This window comes from Bombina bombina, chromosome 7, assembly GCF_027579735.1.
Source record: "Bombina bombina isolate aBomBom1 chromosome 7, aBomBom1.pri, whole genome shotgun sequence".
Taxonomy (NCBI): domain Eukaryota; kingdom Metazoa; phylum Chordata; class Amphibia; order Anura; family Bombinatoridae; genus Bombina; species Bombina bombina.
This window is the reverse complement of record NC_069505.1, coordinates 146,761,538-146,784,505: the sequence shown is the minus strand read 5'-3', so window position 1 is coordinate 146,784,505 and position 22,968 is coordinate 146,761,538. Positions and strand designations below refer to the sequence as shown.

Below are 22,968 nucleotides of genomic sequence, written 5' to 3'. Positions count from 1 at the left end.
AAATTCAAACTCCAAGGAGGAGAAATTGACTTAATGACAGGTTTAATACGAACCAAGACTTGTACAAAACAATGAATATCAGGAAGATTAGCAATCTTTCTGTGAAAAAGAACAGAAAGAGCAGAGATTTGACCTTTCAAGGAACTTGCGGACAAACCTTTATCCAAACCATCCTGAAGAAACTGTAAAATTCTCAGAATTCTAAAAGAATGCCAGGAAAAATGATGAGAAAGACACCAAGAAATATAAGTCTTCCAGACTCTATAATATATCTCTCTAGATACAGAATTACGGGCCTGTAACATAGTATTATTCACAGAGTCAGAGAAACCTCTTTGACCAAGAATCAAGCATTCAATCTCCATACCTTTAAATTTAAGGATTTGAGATCCTGATGGAAAAAAGGACCTTGCGATAGAAGGTCTGGTCTTAACGGAAGAGTCCACGGTTGGCAAGAGGCCATCCGGACAAGATCCGCATACCAAAACCTGAGAGGCCATGCTGGAGCTACCAGCAGAACAAACGAGCATTCCTTCAGAATCTTGGAGATTACTCTTGGAAGAAGAACTAGAGGCGGAAAGATATAGGCAGGATGATACTTCCAAGGAAGTGATAATGCATCCACTGCCTCCGCCTGAGGATCCCGGGATCTGGACAGATACCTGGGAAGTTTCTTGTTTAGATGAGAAGCCATCAGATCTATTTCTGGAAGTTCCCACATTTGAACAATCTGAAGAAATACCTCTGGGTGAAGAGACCATTTGCCCGGATGCAACGTTTGGCGACTGAGATAATCCGCTTCCCAATTGACTATTCCTGGAATATGAACCGCAGAGATTAGACAGGAGCTGGATTCCGCCCAAACCAGAATTCGAGATACTTCTTTCATAGCCAGAGGACTGTGAGTCCCTCCTTGATGATTGATGTATGCCACAGTTGTGACATTGACTGTCTGAAAACAAATGAACGATTCTCTCTTCAGAAGAGGCCAAGACTGAAGAGCTCTGAAAATTGCACGGAGTTCCAAAATATTGATCGGTAATCTCACCTCCTGAGATTCCCAAACCCCTTGTGCTGTCAGAGACCCCCACACAGCTCCCCAACCTGTAAGACTTGCATCTGTTGAAATTACAGTCCAGGTCGGAAGAACAAAAGAAGCCCCCTGTACTAAACGATGGTGATCTGTCCACCACGTCAGAGAGTGTCGTACAATCGGTGTTAAAGATATTAATTGAGATATCTTTGTGTAATCCCTGCACCACTGGTTCAGCATACAGAGCTGAAGAGGCCGCATGTCACAACGAGCAAAGGGGATCGCGTCCGATGCCGCAGTCATAAGACCTAAAATTTCCATGCATAAGGCTACCGAAGGGAAAGATTGTGACTGAAGGTTTCGACAAGCTGATATCAACTTTAGATGTCTCATGTCTATCAAAGATAGAGTCATGGATACTGAATCTATCTGAAAACCTAAAAAGGTTACCTAAGTCTGAGGAATCAATGAACTTTTTGGTAAATTGATCCTCCAACCATGATGTTGAAGAAACAACACAAGTCGATTCGAATGAGATTCTGCTAAATATGAAGACTGAGCAAGTACCAAGATATCGTCCAAATAAGGAATACCACAATACCCTGTTCTCTGATTACAGACAGAAGGGCACCGAGAACCTTCGTAAAAAATTCTTGGAGCTGTAGCTAGGCCAAACGGCAGAGCCACAAACTGGTAATGCTTATCTAGGAAAGAGAATCTCAGAAACTGATAGTGATCTGGATGAATCGGAATATGCAGATATGCATCCTGTAAAACTATAGTAGACAAATAATGCCCTTGTTGAACAAAAGGCAGGATAGTCCTTACAGTTACCATTTTGAATGTTGGTATCCTTACATAACGATTCAATATTTTGAGATCCAGAACTGGTCTGAAGGAATTTTCCTTCTTTGGTACAATGAAGAGATTTGAATAAAAACCCCAGTCCCTGTTCCAGAACTGGAACTGGCATAATTACTCCAGCCAACTCTAGATCTGAAACACATTTCAGAAATGCTTGAGTCTTCGCTGGGTTTACTGGGACACGGGAAAGAAAAAATCTCTTTGCAGGAGGCCTTATCTTGAAGCCAATTCTGTACCCTTCTGAAACAATGTTCTGAATCCAAAGATTGTGAACGGAATTGATCCAAATTTCTTAGAAAAAACGTAATCTGCCCCCTACCAGCTGAGCTGGAATGAGGGCCGCACCTTCATGTGGACTTAGGAGCTGGCTTTGATTTTCTAAAAGGCTTGGATTTATTCCAGACTGGAGATGGTTTCCAAACTGATACCGCTCCTGAGGATGAAGGATCAGGTTTTTGTTCCTTGTTGTGACAAAAGGAATGAAAACGATCATTACCCTGGAAAGAAAGGGAAAGCAGAGTAGACTTAGAAGACATAACAGCGTTCCAAGTCTTAAGCCATAAAGCTCTTCTAGCTAAAATAGCTAGAGACATATACCTGACATCAACTCTAATGATATCAAAGATGGTATTACAAATAAAATTATTAGCATGTTGAAGAATAAAAATGCTATGAGAATTATGATCTGTTACTTGTTGCGCTAAAGCTTCTAACCAAAAGATGAAGCTGCAGCAACATCCGCTAAAGATATAGCAGGTCTAAGAAGATTACCTGAACACAAGTAAGCTTTTCTTAGAAAGGATTCAATTTTCCTATCTAAAGGATCCTTAAGGAAGTACCATCTGCCGTAGGAATAGTACGCTTAACAAGAGGAGAGACAGCCCCATCAACTTTAGGGATTTTGTCCCAAAACTCTAATCTGTCAGATTGCACAGGATATAATTGCTTAAAACGTTTAGAAGGAGTAAATGAATTACCCAAATTATTCCATTCCCTGGAAATTACTTCAGAAATAGCACTAGGGACAGGAAAAAACTTCTGGAATAACTACAGGAGATTTAAAAACCTTATCTAAACGTTTAGATTTAGTATCAAGAGGACCAGAATCCTCAATTTCTAATGCAATTAGGACTTCTTTAAGTAAAGAACGAATAAATTTCATTTTAAATAAATATGAAGATTTATCAGCATCAACCTCTGAGACAGAATCCTCTGAACCAGAAGAACCATTATCATAATCAGAATGATGATGTTCATTTAAAAATTCATCTGAAAAATTAGAAGTTTTAAAAGACTTTTTACATTTACTAGAAGGAGGAATAACAGACATAGCCTTCTTAATGGATTTAAAAACAAAATCTCTTATGTTATCAGGAACACTGAGTATTAGATGTTGACAGAACAGCAACAGGTAATGTAACAGTACTTAAAGGAAATATTATCTGCATAAACAGTTTGTCATGACAAAACAGTACAAACAACAGCTGGAGGAACAGATACCATAAGCTTACAGTAGATACATTTAGCTTTGGTAGCTCCAGGCCCAGGCAGGGATATTCCAGAAGTATCTTCTGACTCAGCTTCAACGAGGGACATCTTGCAATATGTAATAGAAAAAACAACATATAAAGCAAAATTGATCAAATTCCTTAAATGACAGTTTCAGGAATGGGAAAAAAAAATGCCAGAGAATAAGCTTCTAGCAACCAGAAGCAAAAAATCAATGAGACTTAAATAATGTGGAGACAAAAGTGACGCCCAAAAATGACGTCACATCCGGAACGCCGACACTTTTGGCGCAAAAGAACGTCAAAAATGACGCAACTTCCGGCGACACGTATGACGCCGGAAACAGAAAATAATTTTTGCGCCAAAAAAGTCTGCGCCAAGAATGACGCAATAAAATGAAGCTTTTTCAGCCCCCGCGAGCCTAACAGCCCACAGGGAAAGTCAAATTTTTAAGGTAAGAAAAAAATGAATTATTCATATGCATTATCCCAAATATGAAACTGACTGTCTGAAATAAGGAATGTTGAACATCCTGAGTCAAGGCAAATAAATGTTTGAATACATATTTTCTGTGACACTCTAAGCTATGGTTGGGCACTTTTTAAATAAAGTTCTAAATATAAGACTTACTTACCCCAGGACACTCATCTACATGTAGTAGAAAGCCAAACCAGTACTGAAACGAGAATCAGTAGAGGAAATGGTATATATAAGAGTATATCGTCGATCTGAAAAGGGAGGTAAGAGATGAATCTCTACGACCGATAACAGAGAACCTATGAAATAGACCCCGTAGAAGGAGATCACTGCATTCAAATAGGCAATACTCTCCTCACATCCCTCTGACATTCACTGCACGCTGAGAGGAAAACCGGGCTCCAACCTGCTGCGGAGCGCATATCAACTTAGAATCTAGCACAAACTTACTTCACCACCTCCATAGGAGGCAAAGTTTGTAAAACTGATTTGTGGGTGTGGTGAGGGGTGTATTTATAGGCATTTTGAGGTTTGGGAAACTTTGCCCCTCCTGGTAGGAATGTATATCCCATACGTCACTAGCTCATGGACTCTTGCTAATTACATGAAAGAAAAAGAAACCTAACACTAACCCCAGAATATCTACTCACTGTTCCTGAAGTCCGGACATCTATCTCCATCCAGGCGGCGAGACCTTCATAAAATCGCAAGAGCGTCTATCGTCATCCCGGCGGTCCGGAGCTATCCTGGAAGTGGATCCCATCCTACGTGGAGCGTCCTCTTCATACGGTCACCGCCATACACTGACGTTGAATGTAAGGTAGAGCTTCAAAATGGCATACCTTGCATTCCTATTGGCCGGTTTGATTCTTCTACTGAAATCATATTGCCTTTTCAAATTAGCCAATAGGATTTCAGTAGCTCTCGTCCTATTGGCTATTTTGGGGTTAGTGTTAGTTTTTTTGTTTTTGTTTATTTTTACAGGTAAAAGAGCTGATTTCTTTAGGGCAATAGCCTACAAAAGGCCCTTTTAAGGGCTATTGGTAGTTTATTGTAGGTTAGGGGCAGTGTTCCCTCTAAGCCCAGTTTTGTGAGCGGCCCAGCAGTGAAACAGCTAATAAAGGAACAACACTTTGCATTCTCCATTGTGTAGTGTTTGCCAATTGCTCTAATAAACTGTTTCACTGCTGTGCCGCTCAAAAAACTGGCCTTAGAAGGAACACTAGTTAGAGGGTGTTTTTATTTTGGGGGGCTTTTTTATTTCTCCAACATAGGTGTGTCCGGTCCACGGCGTCATCCTTACTTGTGGGATATTCTCTTCCCCAACAGGAAATGGCAAAGAGCCCAGCAAAGCTGGTCACATGATCCCTCCTAGGCTCCGCCTACCCCAGTCATTCTCTTTGCCGTTGTACAGGCAACATCTCCACGGAGATGGCTCAGAGTTTTTTAGTGTTTAACTGTAGTTTTTATTATTCAATCAAGAGTTTGTTATTTTAAAATAGTGCTGGTATGTACTATTTACTCAGAAACAGAAAAGAGATGAAGATTTCTGTTTGTATGAGGAAAATGATTTTAGCAACCGTCACTAAAATCCATGGCTGTTCCACACAGGACTGTTGAGAGCAATTAACTTCAGTTGGGGGAACAGTGAGCAGTCTCTTGCTGCTTGAGGTATGACACATTCTAACAAGACGATGTAATGCTGGAAGCTGTCATTTTCCCTATGGGATCCGGTAAGCCATGTTTATAAAGATCGTAAATAAGGGCTTCACAAGGGCTTATTAAGACTGTAGACTTTTTCTGGGCTAAATCGATTCATTATTAACACATATTTAGCCTTGAGGAATCATTTTATCTGGGTATTTTGATATAATAATATCGGCAGGCACTGTTTTAGACTCCTTATTATTTAGGGGCTTTCCCAAATCATAGGCAGAGCCTCATTTTCGCGCCGGTGTTGCGCACTTGTTTTTGAGAGGCATGACATGCAGTCGCATGTGAGAGGAGCTCTGATACTTAGAAAAGACTTTCTGAAGGCGTCATTTGGTATCGTATTCCCATTTGGGCTTGGTTGGGTCTCAGCAAAGCAGATACCAGGGACTGTAAAGGGGTTAAAGTTAAAAACGGCTCCGGTTCCGTTATTTTAAGGGTTAAAGCTTCCAAATTTGGTGTGCAATACTTTTAAGGCTTTAAGACACTGTGGTGAAAATTTGGTGAATTTTGAACAATTCCTTCATGTTTTTTCGCAATTGCAGTAATAAAGTGTGTTCAGTTTAAAATTTAAAGTGACAGTAACGGTTTTATTTTAAAACGTTTTTTGTACTTTGTTATCAAGTTTATGCCTGTTTAACATGTCTGAACTACCAGATAGACTGTGTTCTGAATGTGGGGAAGCCAGAATTCCTATTCATTTAAATAAATGTGATTTATGTGACAATGACAATGATGCCCAAGATGATTCCTCAAGTGAGGGGAGTAAGCATGGTACTGCATCATTCCCTCCTTCGTCTACACGAGTCTTGCCCACTCAGGAGGCCCCTAGTACATCTAGCACGCCAATACTCCTTACTATGCAACAATTAACGGCTGTAATGGATAATTCTGTCAAAAACATTTTAGCCAAAATGAACACTTACCAGCGTAAACGTGACTGCTCTGTTTTAGATACTGAAGAGCATGACGACGCTGATAATAATGGTTCTGAAGGGCCCCTAACCCAGTCTGATGGGGCCAGGGAGGTTTTGTCTGAGGGAGAAATTACTGATTCAGGGAACATTTCTCAACAAGCTGAACCTGATGTGATTACGTTTAAATTTAAGTTGGAACATCTCCGCATTCTGCTCAAGGAGGTATTATCCACTCTGGATGATTGTGACAAGTTGGTCATCCCAGAGAAACTATGTAAAATGGACAAGTTCCTAGAGGTCCCGGGACTCCCAGAAGCTTTTCCTATACCCAAGCGGGGTGGCGGACATTGTTAATAAAGAATGGGAAAGGCCCGGTATTCCTTTCGTCCCTCCCCCCATATTTAAAAAATTGTTTCCTATGGTCGACCCCAGAAAGGACTTATGGCAGACAGTCCCCAAGGTCGAGGGAGCGGTTTCCACTTTAAACAAACGCACCACTATACCCATAGAGGATAGTTGTGCTTTCAAAGATCCTATGGATAAAAAATTAGAAGGTTTACTTAAAAAGATGTTTGTTCAGCAGGGTTACCTTCTACAACCTATTTCATGCATTGTCCCTGTAGCTACAGCCGCATGTTTCTGGTTCGATGAGCTGATAAAGGCGGTCGATAGTGATTCTCCCCCTTATGAGGAGATTATGGACAGAATCAATGCTCTCAAATTGGCTAATTCTTTCACCCTAGACGCCACTTTGCAATTGGCTAGGTTAGCGGCTAAGAATTCAGGGTTTGCTATTGTGGCGCGCAGAGCGCTTTGGTTGAAATCTTGGTCAGCTGATGCGTCTTCCAAGAACAAGCTACTTAACATTCCTTTCAAGGGGAAAACGCTGTTTGGCCCTGACTTGAAAGAGATTATCTCTGATATCACTGGGGGTAAGGGCCACGCCCTTCCTCAGGATCGGCCTTTCAAGGCAAAAAATAAACCTAATTTTCGTCCCTTTCGTAGAAACGGACCAGCCCAAAGTGCTACGTCCTCTAAGCAAGAGGGTAATACTTCTCAAGCCAAGCCAGCTTGGAGACCAATGCAAGGCTGGAACAAGGGAAAGCAGGCCAAGAAACCTGCCACTGCTACCAAGACAGCATGAAATGTTGGCCCCCGATCCGGGACCGGATCTGGTGGGGGGCAGACTCTCTCTCTTCGCTCAGGCTTGGGCAAGAGATGTTCTGGATCCTTGGGCGCTAGAAATAGTCTCCCAAGGTTATCTTCTGGAATTCAAGGGGCTTCCCCCAAGGGGGAGGTTCCACAGGTCTCAGTTGTCTTCAGACCACATAAAAAGACAGGCATTCTTACATTGTGTAGAAGACCTGTTAAAAATGGGAGTGATTCATCCTGTTCCATTAAGAGAACAAGGGATGGGGTTCTACTCCAATCTGTTCATAGTTCCCAAAAAAGAGGGAACGTTCAGACCAATCTTAGATCTCAAGATCTTAAACAAGTTTCTCAAGGTTCCATCGTTCAAGATGGAAACCATTCGAACTATTTTTCCTTCCATCCAGGAAGGTCAATTCATGACCACGGTGGATTTAAAGGATGCGTATCTACATATTCCTATCCACAAGGAACATCATCGGTTCCTAAGGTTCGCATTCCTGGACAAGCATTACCAGTTCGTGGCGCTTCCTTTCGGATTAGCCACTGCTCCAAGGATTTTCACAAAGGTACTAGGGTCCCTTCTAGCTGTGCTAAGACCAAGGGGCATTGCTGTAGTACCTTACTTGGACGACATTCTGATTCAAGCGTCGTCCCTTCCTCAAGCAAAGGCTCACACGGACATTGTCCTGGCCTTTCTCAGATCTCACGGATGGAAAGTGAACGTGGAAAAGAGTTCTCTATCTCCGTCAACAAGGGTTCCCTTCTTGGGAACAATAATAGACTCCTTAGAAATGAGGATTTTTCTGACAGAGGCCAGAAAAACAAAACTTCTAGACTCTTGTCGGATACTTCATTCCGTTCCTCTTCCTTCCATAGCGCAGTGCATGGAAGTGATCGGTTTGATGGTAGCGGCAATGGACATAGTTCCTTTTGCGCGCATTCATCTAAGACCATTACAACTGTGCATGCTCAGTCAGTGGAATGGGGACTATACAGACTTGTCTCCGAAGATACAAGTAAATCAGAGGACCAGAGACTCACTCCGTTGGTGGCTGTCCCTGGACAACCTGTCACAAGGGATGACATTCCGCAGACCGGAGTGGGTCATCGTCACGACCGACGCCAGTCTGATGGGCTGGGGCGCGGTCTGGGGATCCCTGAAAGCTCAGGGTCTTTGGTCTCGGGAAGAATCTCTTCTACCGATAAATATTCTGGAACTGAGAGCGATATTCAATGCTCTCAAGGCTTGGCCTCAGCTAGCGAGGGCCAAGTTCATACGGTTTCAATCAGACAACATGACAACTGTTGCGTACATCAACCATCAGGGGGGAACAAGGAGTTCCCTAGCGATGGAAGAAGTGACCAAAATCATTCTATGGGCGGAGTCTCACTCCTGCCACCTGTCTGCTATCCACATCCCAGGAGTGGAAAATTGGGAAGCGGATTTTCTGAGTCGTCAGACATTGCATCCGGGGGAGTGGGAACTCCATCCGGAAATCTTTGCCCAAGTCACTCAGCTGTGGGGCATTCCAGACATGGATCTGATGGCCTCTCGTCAGAACTTCAAAGTTCCTTGCTACGGGTCCAGATCCAGGGATCCCAAGGCGGCTCTAGTGGATGCACTAGTAGCACCTTGGACCTTCAAACTAGCTTATGTGTTCCCGCCGTTTCCTCTCATCCCCAGGCTGGTAGCCAGGATCAATCAGGAGAGGGCGTCGGTGATCTTGATAGCTCCTGCGTGGCCACGCAGGACTTGGTATGCAGATCTGGTGAATATGTCATCGGCTCCACCTTGGAAGCTACCTTTGAGACGAGACCTTCTTGTTCAGGGTCCGTTCGAACATCCGAATCTGGTTTCACTCCAGCTGACTGCTTGGAGATTGAACGCTTGATCTTATCGAAGCGAGGGTTCTCAGATTCTGTTATCGATACTCTTGTTCAGGCCAGAAAGCCTGTAACTAGAAAGATTTACCACAAAATTTGGAAAAAATATATCTGTTGGTGTGAATCTAAAGGATTCCCTTGGGACAAGGTTAAGATTCCTAAGATTCTATCCTTCCTTCAAGAAGGATTGGAAAAAGGATTATCTGCTAGTTCCCTGAAGGGACAGATTTCTGCCTTGTCTGTGTTACTTCACAAAAAGCTGGCAGCTGTGCCAGATGTTCAAGCCTTTGTTCAGGCTCTGGTTAGAATTAAGCCTGTTTACAAACCTTTGACTCCTCCTTGGAGTCTCAACTTAGTTCTTTCAGTTCTTCAGGGGGTTCCGTTTGAACCCTTACATTCCGTTGATATTAAGTTATTATCTTGGAAAGTTTTGTTTTTAGTTGCGATTTCTTCTGCTAGAAGAGTTTCAGAATTATCTGCTCTGCAGTGTTCTCCTCCTTATCTGGTGTTCCATGCAGATAAGGTGGTTTTACGTACTAAACCTGGTTTTCTTCCAAAAGTTGTTTCTAACAAAAACATTAACCAGGAGATTATCGTACCTTCTCTGTGTCCGAAACCAGTGTCAAAGAAGGAACGTTTGTTGCACAATCTGGATGTTGTTCGCGCTCTAAAATTCTATTTAGATGCTACAAAGGATTTTAGACAAACATCTTCCTTGTTTGTTGTTTATTCCGGTAAAAGGAGAGGTCAAAAAGCAACTTCTACCTCTCTCTCTTTTTGGATTAAAAGCATCATCAGATTGGCTTACGAGACTGCCGGACGGCAGCCTCCCGAAAGAATCACGGCTCATTCCACTAGGGCTGTGGCTTCCACATGGGCCTTCAAGAACGAGGCTTCTGTTGATCAGATATGTAGGGCAGCGACTTGGTCTTCACTGCACACTTTTACCAAATTTTACAAGTTTGATACTTTTGCTTCTTCTGAGGCTATTTTTGGGAGAAAGGTTTTGCAAGCCGTGGTGCCTTCCATTTAGGTGACCTGATTTGCTCCCTCCCTTCATCCGTGTCCTAAAGCTTTGGTATTGGTTCCCACAAGTAAGGATGACGCCGTGGACCGGACACACCTATGTTGGAGAAAACAGAATTTATGTGTACCTGATAAATTACTTTCTCCAACGGTGTGTCCGGTCCACGGCCCGCCCTGGTTTTTTTAATCAGGTCTGATAATTTATTTTCTTTAACTACAGTCACCACGGTACCATATGGTTTCTCCTATGCAAATATTCCTCCTTAACGTCGGTCGAATGACTGGGGTAGGCGGAGCCTAGGAGGGATCATGTGACCAGCTTTGCTGGGCTCTTTGCCATTTCCTGTTGGGGAAGAGAATATCCCACAAGTAAGGATGACGCCGTGGACCGGACACACCGTTGGAGAAAGTAATTTATCAGGTAAACATAAATTCTGTTTTTTATAGGGCTATTAGATTAGGTGTAATTGTTTTTATTTTGGTAATTTCGGTTATTTTTTGTAAGCTTAGTGTTTATTTTTTGTAATTTAGGGTTTTTTTTTAGATTTTTTTTCATAGTGTTAGGTTTTTTAAATTTGTAATTTAGGTTTTTAATTGGTAGTATTTTTTTATTTTATTGGAATAGTAATGTTAAGTGAATTTATAGTTTAATGATATGTTTATTTTTATTTCACAGGTAATTTTTTATATATTTAAAGATAGTTATATTGTAATTTTAATTTAAAGTTAGGGGGGTGTTAGGTTTAGGGGTTAATAGTTTAATTTAGTGTTTTACGATGTGGGGGCGGCAGTCTAGGGGTTAATAGGTTTAGTTTAACAGTTACGATGTGGGGGCGGCATTCTAGGGGTTAATAGGTTTAGTTTAACAGTTACGATGTGGGGGGCTGGAGGTTTAGGGGTGAATACGTTTATTTAGGTATCGGCAATGTCAGGGAGCAGCGGATTAGGAGTTAACTTTTATTAGTGTCAGCGATGTCGGGGAGTTGCGGTTTAGGGGTTAATATATTTAAATAGTGTGGGTGGGCAGCAGATTAGGGGTTAATAACTATTTAATAGTCGCGATGTGGGTGGGCGGCAGATATGGGGTTGATAGGTTTAATAGTGTTTGCTATGCGGGAGGGTGGTGGTTTAGGGTTAATAGGTAGCTTATTGCTGATAGTGTACTTTAGTTATGAGTTTTGTGAAACATTTTTGTTACACAAAATCCATAACTACTGCTCTCAGATGGCTGTATGGATCGTGTCGGTATAGGCTGTAACGCAAGCTTTTTAGCCAGACCGCATAACCTGTAATACCGGCACTATGAAAATCCCACACAAAAACGTAATTTTTTGAGTGCGGAATGAACATTGCGTTACAGGCTAAAATGCGTAACGGCCAAGTTTTCAGCATTAAAAGTCATACCGCACCATAACACAAAACTTGTAATCTAGGTGAGAGACAATCTCAATTAAAAGCTGATCATAAATGCATCCAAGAAAAAGAAAAGGAACCTCACAAGAGATGGTATATCTTATTACAGAGGTGAAATTTACATCTGATCTATTCAGATAATTCAACACAAGCAACTTTTGTCCTCTTAGTGATCACAGTGTCCATTTTTCACTTTGGACCCCCCTAAAATGTATAGGACACTAAACCCATTTTTTTCCTTTTACAATTCAGATAGATCATGCAATCTTAAGCAACTTTCTAATTTAATTTACTCCCATTATCAATTTTTCTTCGTTCTCTTACTATTTTTATTTGAAAAGCAGGAATCTAAGCTTAGGAGCTGGCCCATATTTTTTTATTCAGCACCCTGGATAGTGCTTGCTGATTGGTTCAATGTCAGAGTCTGATCAGAGCTAGAAGTTCCCTATGACTCCTGATTAATACTTAAACAATGTGCTTAACCCATTTGTTTAATCCATTTGTAGGCGTTAAAGACAGATTTGCAGGGTCAGTCATTTTTGCACTTCAATGTCCCTTTAAATATAATAGTCAAAATTCTCTGCACTGGTTTGCAAAAAATACAACTCTATCCAGTCAAATTATTTTATTCAGATCTTGTATAAAAGATTAGGTTTCCAAAAAGTTCAGATCTCTGCTTTCTGTTTTCTCCAACATTGGTGTGTCCGGTCCACGGCGTCATCCATTACTTGTGGGAACCAATACCAAAGCTTTAGGACACGGATGAAAGGAGGGAGCAAATCAGGTTACCTAAACAGAAGGCACCACGGCTTGCAAAACCTCTCCCCCAAAAACAGCCTCCGAAGAAGCAAAAATATCAAATTTGTAGAATTTGGCAAAAGTGTGCAGAGAAGACCAAGTCGCTGCCTTACATATCTGGTCAACAGAAGCCTCGTTCTTATAGGCCCATGTGGAAGCCACAGCCCTAGTAGAGTGAGCTGTGATACGGTCAGGAGGCTGCCGTCCGGCAGTCTCATAAGCCAAGCGGATAATGCTTTTCAGCCAGAAAGAGAGAGAGGTAGCAGTAGCTTTTTGACCTCTCCTCTTACCAGAGTAAACGACAAACAAGGATGAGGTTTGTCTAAAATCTTTTGTTGCTTCTAAATAGAACTTTAAAGCACGAACAACATCTAAATTGTGTAATAAACGTTCCTTCTTTGAAACTGGATTCGGACACAAAGAAGGAACAACTATTTCCTGGTTGATGTTCTTTTAGAGAACTAGCTGACAATCCTTTATCCAAACCTTCTTGGAGAAAGGAGAGAATCTTTGGAATTTTAATCTTACTCCAGGAGAATCCTTTGGATTCACACCAACAGATATATATTTTTCCATATTTTATGGTAAATCCTTCTAGTCACAGGTTTTCTGGCTTGGACCAGAGTATCAATCACAGAATTTGAAAACCCACGCTTGGATAAAATCAAGCGTTCAATTTCCAAGCAGTCAGCTGCAGAGAAACTAGATTGGGATGTTCGAATGGACCTTGTACTAGAAGGTCCTGTCTCAAAGGTAGCTTCCATGGTGGAGCCGATGACATATTCACCAGGTCTGCATACCAAGTCCTGCGTGGCCACGCAGGAGCTATCAGAATCACTGAGGCTTTCTCCTGTTTGATCCTGGCTATGAGCCTGGGGAGGAGAGGAAACGGTGGAAACACATATGCTAGGTTGAACGACCAAGGCGCCACTAATGCATCCACTAGAGTCGCCTTGGGATCCCTGGATCTGGACCTGTAGCAAGGAATCTTGAAGTTCTGACGGGACGCCATTAGATCCATGTCTGGAATGCCCCATAATTGGGTTAACTGAGCAAAGACCTCCGGATGGAGTTCCCACTCCCCCGGATGGAAAGTCTGACGACTCAAATAGTCCGCCTCCCAGTTGTCTACTCCTGGGATGTGAATAGCAGATAGATGGCAGGAGTGATTCTCTGCCCATTGGATTATCTTGGTTACTTCCTTCATCGCTAGGGAACTCTTTGTTCCCCACTGATGATTGATGTACGCAACAGTCGTTATGTTGTCCGACTGAAATCTTATGAACCTGGCTTCCGCTAGCTGAGGCCAAGCCAGGAGCGCATTGAATATTGCTCTTAGTTCCAAAATGTTTATCGGGAGAAGCGACTCTTCCTGCGACCATAGGCCCTGAGCTTTCAGAGAGTCCCAGACCGCGCCCCACCCCAAGAGGCTGGCGTCGGTCGTGACGATGACCCACTCCGGTCTGCGGAAACTCATTCCCTGAGACAGGTGATCCTGGGTCAACCACCAGAGAAGGGAGTCCCTGGTTACCTGGTCTACTTGAATTTGGGGAGACAAGTCTGTATAGTCCCCATTCCACTGATTGAGCATGCACAGCTGTAATGGTCTTAGATGAATTCGAGCAAAAGGAACCACATCCATTGCTGCGACCATTAGTCCTATTACTTCCATGCATTGAGCTATGGAGGGTTGAGGAATAGAGTGAAGAACTCGACAAGCTTTTAGAAGCTTTGTCTTTCTGACGTCTGTGAGAAAGATCTTCATTTCCACAGAATCTATTATTGTTCCCAGAAAAGGAACCCTTGTGGACGGTGACAGTGAACTTTTTTCTATGTTCACTTTCCACCCGTGAGATCTGAGAAAAGCCAACACAATGTCTGTATGAGCCCTCGCTTTGGAAAGAGACGCTTGGATTAGGATGTCGTCTAGATAAGGTGCTACAGCGATGCCCCTCGGTCTTAGGACCGCTAGAAGGGACCCTAGCACCTTTGTGAAAATTCTGGGAGCGGTGGCTAAACCGAATGGAAGAGCCACAAACTGGTAATGTTTGTCCAGAAAGGCGAACCTCAGGAACTGATGATGAGATTTGTGGATTGGGATATGCAGATAAGCATCCTTCAGATCCACGGTAGTCAAAAATTTACCCTGCTGGATTGTTGGTAAGATTGTCCGAATGGTTTCCATCTTGAAGGATGGAACTCTGAGGAACTTGTTTAATATCTTTAAATCCAGAATTGGCCTGAAAGTTCCCTCTTTTTTGGGAACCACAAACAGGTTTGAGTAAAACCCTAGACCTTGTTCCCCGGAGGGGACTGGGTTTATCACTCCCATCTTTGATAGGTCTCTTACACAATGTAAGAATGCCTGTTTCTTTATCTGGTCTGAAGATAAGCGAGACAGGTGGAACCTTCCCTTTGGAGGAAGTCCATTGAATTCTAACAGGTATCCCTTGGAAACTCTCTAGTGCCCAGGGATCCAGAACATCTCTTGCCCAAGCCTGAGCGAAGAGAGATAGTCTGCCCCCTACCAGATCCGGTCCCGGATCGGGGGCTACCCCTTCATGCTGTCTTGGTAGCAGCAGCAGGTTTCTTGGTTTGTTTACCCTTGTTCCAGCCTTGCATGGGCTTCCAAGCGGGTTTGGGCTGGGCCGCGTTACCTTCTTGTCTAGCGGCAGTGGAGTTATTAGCCGGACTTGTTCTTAGCCTTAAAAGGCCTATCCTGTGGGAGGGCATGGCCCTTACCCCCAGTGATGTCTGAAATAATTTCCTTCAATTCCGGCCCAAAAAGGGTCTTACCCTTGAAAGGAATATTCAGTAACTTAGTCTTGGACGACACGTCTGCCGACCAGGATTTTAGCCAAAGCGCCCTCTGCGCTACTATAGCAAAACCTGAGTTTTTCGCCGCCAATTTCATTATTTGAAAGGCGGCATCCAATATAAAGGAATTAGCTAACTTTAATGCGTGAATTCTGTCCATGACTTCTTCATAGGAAGTCTTTCTGGAGCGACCTTTCTAGTTCTTCGAACCAAAAGGACGCCGCTGAAGTGACAGTAATAACACACGTAGCTGGTTGAAGGATGAACCCTTGCTGAACAAAAATCTTTTTAAGCAATCCTTCCAATTTTTTATCCATAGGATCTTTGAAAGCGCAGCTGTCCTCTATAGGAATAGTTGTGCGCTTCGCTAGTGTTGAAACAGCTCCCTCAACCTTTGGGACCGTTTGCCATGCGTCCCTTCTAGGTCTACTATGGGAAACATTTTCTTAAATATAGGAGGTGGGGCAAAGGGTACACCTGGCTTCTCCCACTCCTTTTCCACTATGTTCGCTAACCTCTTAGGTATTGGAAAAGCGTTGTCGTGCACTGGGACCTCTAAAAATTTGTCCAATTTGCACAACTTCTCTGGTACTACCATGGAATCACAGTCATCCAGAGTAGCTAATACCTCCTTAAGCAAAGCGCGGAGATGTTCTAGCTTAAACTTAAATGCCACTAGATCAGGTTCTGCCTGTTGAGAAATTTTTCCTGAGTCTGAAATTTCACCCTCAGACAGCCCTTCCCTCACAGCCAATTCCGATTGATGTGAGGGTAAAATAGATAAGGCATCGTCAGCATCTGATTGTTCATCCTTTTTATCTGTATTTAAAACTGAACAATCACGCTTTCTCTGAAAAACTGGCAGTTTGGATAAAAGATTTGCTATAGAATTATCCACTACTGCTGATAATTGTTGCATAGAAATAAGCACTGGCGCGCTAGGTGCCGCCTGCGCGGGCAAAGCTGGAGTAGACACAGAAGGAGAGGATGTAGAGCTATCCCCACTACCTTCATTAGATAAATCATCTTGGGCAACATTATGAAAAATAACAGAGCTGTCCTGATTTTGTTTGGACGCTATGGCGCAATTATCACAAACACTCGAAGGGGGAACCACATTTGTCTCTATACACACAGAACATAGGTTATCTGATGGAACAGACATGTTAAACAGATTTAGGCAGGCAAACAATGCAATAAAAACGATTTTAAACAAAAACGTTACTGTCTCTTTAAATAATAAAATGACACATTTATTTCTGAATGTTCACAAAACTATGAAGGCAATATCCGATTTTTCTGAAATTTGGACCCCAGTGTCTTAATGCTTAGAAAGTATTGCACAGCAAATATGGAGACTCTAGCTCTTAAAACAAGCAAACCGGAGCTAAATGTTGGATTTAACCGTTTTTACACACCACAATCCCAGCTACAGCCTTGCTGCAGCTTTTTACCTTCCTTAGGGGTCACCATTCACAGAAAAAAGCCTTTTGGAGTCACTTTCTGAACCACAGGACCCTCTCACATGAATCTGCATGCACTGCCTTGAAATTCAACTGCACAGCTGAAGTGCCAAAATGAGGCTTCCTCCCTCAGCACACTAGAGTGAAGGGGCCTTCCTGACTAGATTTAGGTGTCTAAAACAAGCCAGATCAATAAAAAACGTTCCCAAGTGTATGTGAGCTTATAAAATATTTCAAATGGTATAATATTGTAATAAAAACCAATCGATTTAGCCCCTAACAGTGTCTACCAGCATAAAAAACAAAAAGGGGAAGCCTGTTATCTTTTTTGCTGAGGTGAAAGAAAAATGGCTTACCGTTTCCCCTGAGGGGAAAAATGACTGTCATCTAGCATTAGCCTGTGTTGTTAGAAGGAGACTAGTCATACCTGAAGCAGATGAGTCTGCAAACTGTTACCCCCAACTGAAGTTCTCTTGTTTCAACAGTCCTGCGTGGTAACAGTAATGGATTTTAGTTACTTGTGCTAAAATCATAGCCCTCTTAAACAGAAATCTTCATCACTTTTCTGTTATAGAGTAAATAGTACAAGCCAGCACTATTTTAAAATAAACTCTTGATAGAAGAATAAAAAACTACAACTAACACCACAAACTCCTCGCCATCCCCGTGGTAGATGCTACTTGTTCAGAGCGGCAAGGAGAATGACTGGGGGGCGGAGCCAGAGGGGGAGCTATATGGACAGCTCTTGCTGTGTGCTCTCCTTGCCTTTCCCTGTGGGGGAGAACATTTCCCACAAGTAATGGATGACGCCGTGGACCGGACACACCAATGTTGGAGAAATAAAGTTGCTTAAAATTGCGTGCTCTATCTGAATCATGAAACAAACAATTTGGGTTCAATATTCCTTTAAGTCTAATTGGTTATGATAAGTTCTATGAGTACTTACACCCTATTCATATGCTCAAGCATAGCATTTTAAGATCAGTATGAAATCTCAAAAATCTGAAGGAGCTAGGAATAACCCCCACTGCAAATGCTTTTGCCTCAGGATGTTAAACTTAAAGTTAAACTATTTATTTTTCTAACAGCTCATAGTAAAAAAATAAGCATCACACATTTCATATTTATTTTGTCTGCATTTCATAGAATTTCTTAAAAATGGTCTTATTCTACTAACAAAAAAGAACGGAGTACATGTGTCAGTATGCAGGATTACATCTATTTATACAGAGATCTTTTGCAATGCGGTGTTAAATGACCCATCTACAAGTAAAACAAATGGATTAGAAAAGCAATGGCATTACTCTCATATTAACAGCCATTAGATTTCTAGAACATGAATCGGAGCTTTGAGAGATTAGATTTAAAGGGGTATGAAACTCACACATTTTCTTTTGCAAATCAGACAGAACATACCATTTTAAAAAAAGATTCAAATATACTTATATTATCATATATGCTTAGTTCCCATGACATTCTGTGTTGAAGAGATACCTAGGTAGGACTCTGGAGCACTACATGGCAGTAAATAGTGCTCTTGCAAATGGATAACATTCTTGTAAAAATGCTGCCGTATAGTGCTCAAGGAATGGGCCGGCTACTAAGCATACGTTCCTGCATTTCAACAAAAGATACCAAGACAGTGAAGACAAATTAATAGAAGTAAATTAGAAAGTTGTTTAAAAATTGCATGCTCTATCTGAATCATGGAAGAAAAAATGTTGGGTTTCATATCCCTTTAAGTTGAACGATATAACGAAAGTATACAGTAGGTTACAAAACAGAAAACAATTTTTAATCTAAAACTACATTTAGAATCAGTTGTTTTAACATAAAGGGAAGTCAATGTCAGTTTAAAATTAGCTGAGAAATCTGGAAAAACAAACAAACAGTATTTCATATGCAGTGAAAAAAATAAAAAGCAGAACAGTTAGTGTAACCAGTTATCATTGCTGCAATAAAAGAAAAAAACTCATCAACAAAAGAAAACTGTCATAAAAAACAAAAGTTATTTAAACAGAACAAGTGTTAGAGATGAAATTGTTAATTGGTTAAAATGAATATCTGCGCGTTATGTTAAACCTTTAAGGAAAGGGTTTGTGGCCTTAAGCATAAATACCAGCAAAAACAGAAAGAAAGAAAACGGTCCCTGGGCCCTATCACCAGTGCAATGAAAACACATTCCAATTATGCCTTGGGTGATTTCAGCAGCTGTGACAGTGTTATTGCCTAAAAATATAAAATAAACATGGAAGTTATGGATAAGCTAAGACATTATTTCCAGTCCTTTAAAATGTGTGCGCAGTGCTATGCACTTTTCAAAATATTCATGTATATGTTGCTCTGCAGGTCACGAGCGTTACTTCAACCATGTGTTTAACCCCTTTGTAAGGGTTTAGCACATATTAGTGCGAGGACACTGAGTGCGTTTCAGTTTGGAATAGAAGCAGTATTGGAATATTAAGACAAAAGCTTATGGTAAAAGTTAATAATGCTTCAGGAGAGTATGTAAAGACCACCCATATTTGAACACCATGTTTTCTAAGAGATCTAGTGGTGGCGTGTATAGTGTCAGCATCCCACAGACTACTGTAGGTGTTCTGTCGATTTTTACTACCCATTGAATTTTGCTATCCTCTCAGTGCGCATGCGCACACTTACGTCACTATTTCACATATGTTGTAAAGAATGTGTGAAATGCAGTGACGTATGTGTGCTTATGCGCACTGAGAGCGTAGCAAAATACGACGGCTAGCTATGAAATCTTGATGCTGTATCTGCACATGCGCACCACACCCACCCTCTATATGTAAATAAAATTAACCCGTTTCTTCAACAGTAATTAGCAGCTCCATATTTAATCACAATTAAAGGTTACTCTGAAATTCATTAGCTGTAATCTTTAAATTGTGATAATATATGGAGCTGCAAATTACTGGTGAAGAAACAGTTTAATTAATTTTATTTAAACATTGAGGGTGCGCGCAGAGCGCATGTGCAGACAAAGTGTTGAGATTTGCCATCTAGCCATCAAATTTTGGTACCCCTCTCACTGCGCATGACACACATAGGTCTCTGAACAGCCAGTGTGTTTGAATGCGGAACATATGTATATATTCACCTGAAACCGTAACAAAGTTTACTAGAAACATTTTTGTTGATAAAAGTATATTGCCAAATTGTTTCCATTTAAAACTGAGGAGCACTTATACGCATTTCAGCTAGTTGAACAGGACTAACAAATATTGACCATGCAAACAATTAGCAACACACATTGGTCATGCAGAGCTTATTGTCAGCTCAATATGTGCACCATTTTACTATAACTGAAATGCAAACAATGTACACAAAAAAAAAAAATAAAGTGTATGTTTAAATTGTGCTCATTAACATGCACAATAGAAAAGTTTTGAACTTAACGGTCCCATTACATTTTAGGAAATTGTGTAGTGGGTTTTTTTTTGTTTTGTTTTTTAAGAAACAATACTCTTTGTGAGGTAATAAGTGTGAGAGAGAACAAAAGGAGATGAATTGATGAAGTGGTAGAGAGAGAATTGGTTTATGTATGTATAAGTATAATTGCGTACATTAAATACACAATCTATACATACCTTATATTTAGTATATGAATAGATCAGTTAAAAGGTATCATAATTATTTAAAAATAAAAGCACTCCCTATAATTATAGTAATAGGCCCTCTTCCACGTGCACACACATTTTAGAGTCTTTTGCATTTTTGTTGTTTGCAATAACTTTGCACTACACAGAAGGCATTTATAATTGGAACATGTTGCTTGCTCGTATGCTGAGCTGCAGTGTAAGTCACCTACAACACCTACACACATGCACCAACACCACCTACACACTAACCACTGCACAGCATGCACGGGCTACAGAATCTTACCCTTTGATTGTTGATGATGAGAAACGTGCTCTCAGTGCTGCTTAAGCCCTGCCAGTGGCATCATGGGAAAAATATATTATGCGGTTAGTTTCAATGCAATACGTTTATGGAGGACATATTAGCACAAAATAAAAACGTCAAAAATAAAAGAGAGGGAAAATGAGCTTGAGGCTGAGATGCAATGCATGACATAATGCTTGGCAAGTAAATGAGTCAAAAACATGGTATTATATGACATAACATGCAAGTTTTATTAGTGCACATGCAGAAACCATCATCCATGATCTTTAGGTTTATCAACCGCTTCGCTGGCAAGCAGTAGAAAACAAATTGTCTCAAGCGGAAACAACGGATGGTGACCCAATCAGCAGTGGCAGTTGCACAATCCAGCCGTGTGGCTACCGCTGCCGACTGGCTCACCGGCCAGATCTGCTATAACAGACATTTAAGTGGCAGGCCGGCTATCTCAGTAGAAAAGAGCAAACGGTGCAGTGAATTTGTACTAGTACTTCCATTTTTCATGCCCTCCTGTATCATGTGACAACCATATGTATAAAACTGTGAACTTTTGCACATGCTCACAAGAGGCAGGTGCCTTGGAAAGTCTGCATAGATAAAGTTTGTGCACACTTTGATAACGGAAGTAAATTGGAAAGTTTTATAAAACTGCATGTTCTGTCTGAATCATAAGTATGGTTTTGACTTTAGTGACTCTTTTTTGAGTTAAACAAAATTGCTATCAGAAACCATTCTATTGGATTATAGAACTTACAATCAGTGTAGATACTTTTAAACTTTATAAAAACGTTTAAAAAAAAAAAAAAGTAAAAATTAAATGCTTTTATTATCCAAAAAGAACATGAAATATTAAATACTTTACTGTTTACTTCCATTATCAAACTGAGCATATTCTATCAAGTCTTTGCAAGAGTTTACAGTATTTATGTTTAGGAGTCAGAGAGCTGTCTGATTCAGGGGAAAGAGTAATAAAAGGGGGGGGGGGATCTCTTGTCCCTTTGAAAAAGTGTTAATGAAGTCTATTTATTATGCAATTCTGCTGTATTCAATGGTCCTTTAACTGTTTTAAAGGGACATTAAACACTTTGAGATGATAAATCTTATATATAAAAAACCTGCAATATACTTTCATTATTTATTTTGTCCCCTTTTCCTGTAATTCCATTCTGAAATTGTGAGCTTTTCAGTTCCTGTTAGAAATCGAAGTGTAGAACATTGTTATATTACACACAACCATTAGCTGCACACTCTAGTGACCTATTTATAACTGTCCCTAAAAGGTTACCTTCTCTGCTGTGGCCAAAGTTACAACATGGCAGCTCCCATTGTTTTATCAACCAAAACTTTACACTTATTTTGTCAATATTTAAACAGCTAATGAAACTTTAAAAAACATAATTTATGCTTACCTGATAAATTTATTTCTCTTGTAGTGTATCCAGTCCACGGATCATCCATTACTTATGGGATATTAACTCCTCCCCAACAGGAAGTGCAAGAGGATTCACCCAGCAGAGATGCTATATAGCTCCTCCCCTAACTGCCATTACCAGTCATTCGACCGAAAACATGCAGAGAAAGGAAAACCATAGGGTGCAGTGGTGACTGTAGTTTAATGGAAAAATTACCTGCCTTAAAGTGACAGGGCGGGCCGTGGACTGGATACACTACAAGAGAAATAAATTTATCAGGTAAGCATAAATTATGTTTTCTCTTGTTAAGTGTATCCAGTCCACGGATCATCCATTACTTATGGGATACCAATACCAAAGCTAAAGTACACGGATGACGGGAGGGACAGGCAGGCTCTTTATACGGAAGGAACCACTGCCTGAAAAACCTTTCTCCCAAAAACAGCCTCCGAAGAAGCAAAAGTGTCAAATTTGTAAAATTTGGAAAAAGTATGAAGAGAAGACCAAGTTGCAGCCTTGCAAATCTGTTCAACAGAAGCCTCATTCTTAAAGGCCCAAGTGGAAGCCAC

General features: G+C 41.1%; 1 protein-coding gene across 9 annotated transcripts in view; it reads right to left on the bottom strand.

Annotated features, from left to right (window-relative positions):
* Positions 1–22,968, bottom strand: part of ANO5 (anoctamin 5) — a 599,368-nt gene that overhangs the window by 471,275 nt on the left and 105,125 nt on the right. For 5 of the 9 annotated variants that reach the window (XM_053720371.1, XM_053720372.1, XM_053720374.1 and 2 more), the window contains one exon: positions 20,970–21,017. The exons of the other annotated variants lie outside the window; for them this stretch is intronic. In XM_053720371.1, the coding sequence (XP_053576346.1) occupies positions 20,970–21,017 (48 nt within the window). The remainder of the gene's footprint in view (positions 1–20,969; positions 21,018–22,968) is intronic. 9 annotated transcript variants of the gene reach the window in all.